This window comes from Bos grunniens, chromosome 15 (assembly GCF_055505025.1).
Source record: "Bos grunniens cultivar Pamir isolate PY7600 chromosome 15, Bosgru_T2T1.0, whole genome shotgun sequence".
NCBI lineage: Eukaryota > Metazoa > Chordata > Mammalia > Artiodactyla > Bovidae > Bos > Bos grunniens.
Genome location: NC_141179.1, coordinates 46675659 through 46680855, shown reverse-complemented (window position 1 = coordinate 46680855; position 5197 = coordinate 46675659). Strand labels below are relative to the sequence as shown.

The window sequence follows — 5197 nt, the reverse complement described above, 5'->3', positions numbered from 1 at the left end:
CATCACCTCCACTAGCTTTGTTTGTAGTGATGCTTTCTAAGGCCCACTTGACTTCACATTCCAGGATATCTGGCTCTAGGTCAGTGATCACACCATCATGATTATCTGGGTCGTGAAGCTCTTTTTTTGTACAGTTCTTCTGTGTATTCTTGCCATCTCTTCTTAATATCTTCTGCTTCCATGAGGTCCATACCATTTCTGTCCTTTACTGAGCCCATCTTTGCATGAAATGTTCCTATGGTATCTCTGATTTTCTTGAAGAAATCTCTAATCTTTCCCATTCTGTTATTTTCCTCTATTTCTTTGCATTGATCGCTGAAGAAGGCTTTCTTATCTCTTCTTGCTATTCTTTGGAACTCTGCATTCAGATGCTTATATCTTTCCTTTTCTCCTTTGCTTTTTGCTTCTCTTCTTTTCACACCTATTTGTAAGGCCCCTCCAGGCAGCCATTTTGTTTTTCTGCATTTCTTTTCCATGGGGATGGTCTTGATCCCTGTCTCCTGTACAATATCACGAACCTCAGTCCATAGTTCTTCAGGCACTCTATCTATCAGATCTAGGCCCTTAAATCTATTTCTCACTTCCACTGTTTAATCATAAGGGATTTGATTTAGGTCATACCTGAATGGTCTAGTGGTTTTCCCTACTTTCTTCAATTTCAGTCTGAATTTGGCAATAAGGAGTTCATGAACTGAGCCACAGTCAGCTCCTGGTCTTGTTTTTGCTGACTTTATAGAGCTTCTCCATCTTTAGCTGCAAAGAATGTAATCAATCTGATTTCGGTGTTGACCATCTGGTGATGTCCATGTATAGAGTCTTCTCTTGTGTTCTTGGAAGAGGGTGTTTGCTATGACCAGTGAATTTTCTTGGCAAAACTCTATTAGTCTTTGCCCTGCTTCATTCCGTATTCCAAGGCCACATTTGCCTGTTACTCCAGGTGTTTCTTGACTTCCTACTTTTGCATTCCAGTCCCCTATAATGAAAAGGACATCTTTTTTGGGTGTTAGTTCTAAAAGGTCTTGTAGGTCTTCATAGAACCATTCAACTTCAGCTTCTTCAGCATTACTGGTTGGGGCATAGACTTGGATTACTGTGATATTGAATGGTTTGCTTTGGAAACGAACAGAGATCATTCTGTCATTTTTGAGATTGCACCCAAGTTCTGCATTTTGGACTCTTTTGTTGACCGTGATGGCTACTCCATTTCTTCTAAGGGATTCCTGCCGGCAGTAGTAGATATAATGGTCATCTGAGTTAAATTTACCCATTCCAGTCTATTTTAGTTAGCTGATTCCTAGAATGTCGACATTCACTCTTGCCATCTCTTGTTTGACCACTTCCAATTTGCCTTGATTCATGGACCTGACATTCCAGGTTCCTATGCAATATTGCTCTTTACAGCATTGGACCTTGCTTCTGTCACCAGTCACATCCACAGCTGGGTATTCTTTTTGCTTTGACTCCATCCCTTCATTCTTTCTGGAGTTATTTCTCCACTGATCTCCAGTAGCATATTGGGCCCCTACTGACCTGTGGAGTTCCTGTTTCAGTATCCTATCATTTTGCCTTTTCATACTGTTCATGGGGTTCTGAAGGCAAGAATACTGAAGTGGTTTGCCATTCCCTTCTCCAGTGGACCACATTCTGTCAGACCTCTCCACCATGACCCGCCTGTCTTGGGTTGCCCCATAGGCATGGCTTAATTTCATTGAGTTAGACAAGGCTGTGGTCCTAGTGTGATTAGATTGACTAGTTTTCTGTGAGTATGGTTTCAGTGTGTCTGCCCTCTGATGCCCCCTTGCAACACCTATCATCTTACTTGGGTTTCTCTTACCTTGGGCGTGGGGTATCTCTTCATGGCTGCTCCAGCAAAGCACAGCCGCTGCTCCTTACCTTGGACGAGGGGTATCTCCTCACTGCCACCCTTCCTGACCTTCAACGTGGGATAGCTCCTCTAGGCCCTCTTGCGCCCACACAGCCACCGCTCCTTGGATGTTAGGTTGCTCCTCTCAGCCGCTGCCCCTGGCCTTGGGTGTTAATCTCAACTATATGAGCCAAGGTGCTTTTGGAGCTTCTCAACTGAACAGATTTTAGTTTCCAGTTTTTGTTATAAATCTTCCCAAACTGATACATTGAATGATAAAAATAAAACATATCTAAACTAATAGATATGCTTCCCTGGTGGCTGAGATGGTAAAGAATTTGCCTGCCAACGTGGGAGACCTGGGTTCAGTCCCTGGGTTGGGAAGATCTGCTGAAGAAGGGAATGGCAACCCACTCCAGTATTCTTGCTTGGAGAATTCCATGGACAGAGAAACCTGGAGGGCTACAGTCCATGGGATTGCAAAGAGTCAGACATGACTGAGCGACTTAATTTTGTTCTAAGCTAATAGAAAGTGAATTATATTTGGTAGTCTTCCTTTCCTGTGGACATAGACATATACATATACTTACCATGCCATTATTTTGATGTTTCAAAACAGGTCTGTCTGTATGTAAATTATATTAAAAAGAAATCAAGCAAATACACATCACATGACTCTCAGTGCTATTGTATCTCCAGTCCTCACTTGAAATCTGAGAATTTCCGCATTCTATTTTATTCATTTCTATAATTTTAATTTCAGGCAGTATAAAAATGTCCCATTTAGCTTTTTTTTTTTTTTTAATCTCAACATAAGGGCTTCCCTGGTGGTATAGAATCCACCTGCAATGTGGGAGACTCAGGTTCGATCCCTGGGTCAGGAAGATCCCCAGGAGAAGGGAATGGCAACCCACTCCAGTATTCTTGCCTGGTGAACCCCACTGATACAGGAGCCTGGTGGGCTAGAGTCCATGTGATTACAGTCAGACATGACAGAGTGACTAACAATTTCGCTTTAACACTTTCAACATAAGTATTTGTACAAATACAATCACAAATCAATTATTCATTCCAACTAAATGCTTGAACAACCATCTACCTAACAAGACAAGAAGCCCAAGATATCTTCTGAAGATATTTCTCTCTACAATCAAGAATCCAGTTCAAATGAAAGCAGTCCTCCTCTGATTTTAAGAAGCTGTTGGAGTTTGCTCAGCCTGTTATTAGCTATATCATTATCACTGCTATATGATACTGAAATTGAAACTTAATCTATCACATCTGCAGCCATGAAATTAAAAGATGCTTGCTCTTTGGAAGAAAAGCTAAGACAAATCTAGACAACATTTAAACAGGAGAGACATCCACAAATGTCTGTCTAGTCAATCTATGGCTTTTCCAGTAGTCATATATGGATGTGAGAGTTGAACCATTAAGAAGGCTGAGCACTGAAGAATTGATGCTTTTGAACTGTGGTGTTGGAGAAGACTCCTGAGAGTCCCTTGGACTGCAAGGAGATCCAACCAGTCCATCCTAAAGGAAATCAGTCCTGAATATTCATTGGAAGGACTTATCCTGAAGTTGAACCTCCAGTTCTTTGGCCACCTGATGTGAAGAGCTGACTCATTAGAAAAGACCCTGATGCTGGGAAAGATTGAAGGCAGGAGGAGAAGGCGATGACAGAGGACAAGATGGTTGGATGGCATCACCTATTCAAATGACATGAGTTTGAGCAAGCTCCAGGAGAAATGGTGAAGGACAGGGAAGCCTGGAGTGCTGCAGTCCATGGGGTCACAAAAAGTCAGACATCAGTGAGTGACTGAACAACAACTACATCTACTTAGTAGTTAATAACTGTGTCAGGAGGTGTGTCTATAGTATGTATTTTCCCAGGACCCTCCTCAAAGCCCCCATAACCTCTTTATTCCTCAGGCTGTATATCAGGGGGTTCAGGGCTGGGGTGACCATCGTGTAGAAGATAGAGATGATGTTGTCTTGCTTGGGACTGTGGAGGGAACTGGGCAGAACATACATGAATGTGGCAGCTCCATAGAACATCCCGACCACAGTCAGGTGGGAAGAGCAGGTGACCAGGGCTTTCTGCTTCCCTTCATTTGAGGGCATGTGGAGCACAGTAAGTAGGATTAGTGTATAGGAGGAAACAATAGCAGAAATGGGGAGCAAGAGGAAAGTCACACCTGTCACATATACCATGAATTCATATCTGGAAGTATCTGCACAGGCCAACTTCAACAGAGGTGGGATCTCACAGAGCAGGTGGCTGATCTCTTGGGACATGCAGAAAGGGAAGTGCATGGTGTACAAGGTATGTCCTAGAGCACTCAGGGAAGCCAGGACCCACGATGTGGCCACCATGAGCCAGAAGACCCTTGGCCTCATGAGGACCGTGTAGTTCAGAGGATGACAAATGGCCACATACCTGTCATAGGCCATGAAGGCCAGTAGGAGGTCCTCTGCACCACCCAGGGTCAGTGCCAGAAACATCTGAAGGGCACAGCCCACAAAGGAGATGGTGTTTTCACTGAGCAGAAAATCCATGAAGGCCTTGGGAGTGACAACAGATGTGAAGAGGAGGTCCATGAAAGAGAGCTGCCTGAGCAGGAGGTACATGGGCACATGGAGCCGGGCATCCATTGTGATGGCCAGGAGCAGAAGGCAATTGCTGGCAAGGGCCAGCATGTACAGGACTGTGATTGTAGCACAGAGCAGCTCAGGAGACAAACTGTCATTCAGAATCCCCATCAATATGAAGCCACTTCCCAGGGTGAAGTTCCATTGCTCCATTCTGTGTTGTTTCTTTAGTTATGTAGAACCAGAGGGTGTAGACAAAAGTCTTTCTAAGGGAGATTACCCTAGTTTTGTATTGTCTCACATCACTATGGAATTACCAATAAGAATTCCATGAGATGATATCTTTTCCTCTTGATAGCTAGGTTTGCCTTCTGTCTTCTGAATTTATGAATATTTTCATTAAATTATTTTAAAGTATCATGTAAATTAGAAACAAGCATGTTGGTTATAGCCTGTCATCTTTAAATAAGATAACCAAGAGAATGAACCCAAGCAAATATCTTTGTAAATAGATAAAATCATAGCTATCTTCCCAACAAAAAAATGCTCTGCACATTGGCTTTTAATTCAGTTGCTTTTCTGCTTTAAATTTCCTTGGGATTCCAATTCTGTTTTTTCTGCTCCCCTAGACATGACATCTGGCTTCATTTTCCAGTCTCATTGTTCCGAACAGTTTTCTCAACAGGGAACCTCTTGGCTCTTGGACCACTTGGTCTCTTGTGTTCTTGAACTGTCCTCACA

The 5197-nt window shown here is 43.0% G+C and overlaps 1 protein-coding gene across 1 annotated transcript; it reads right to left on the bottom strand.

The window, feature by feature from the left end:
• Positions 1-3736: 3736 nt before the first annotated feature.
• On the bottom strand, positions 3737-4669 carry LOC147357855 (olfactory receptor 2AG2-like). The gene has a single exon (XM_086340374.1). It carries the CDS (start codon positions 4667-4669, stop codon positions 3737-3739), a length of 933 nt encoding a protein of 310 aa, XP_086196500.1.
• Positions 4670-5197: the final 528 nt, after the last annotated feature.

What these genes read in the sequence shown, in the direction of transcription:
- LOC147357855 (XM_086340374.1), bottom strand. Translation starts at nt 4,669, where the DNA reads ATGGAGCAATGGAACTTCACCCTGGGAAGTGGCTTCATATTGATGGGG.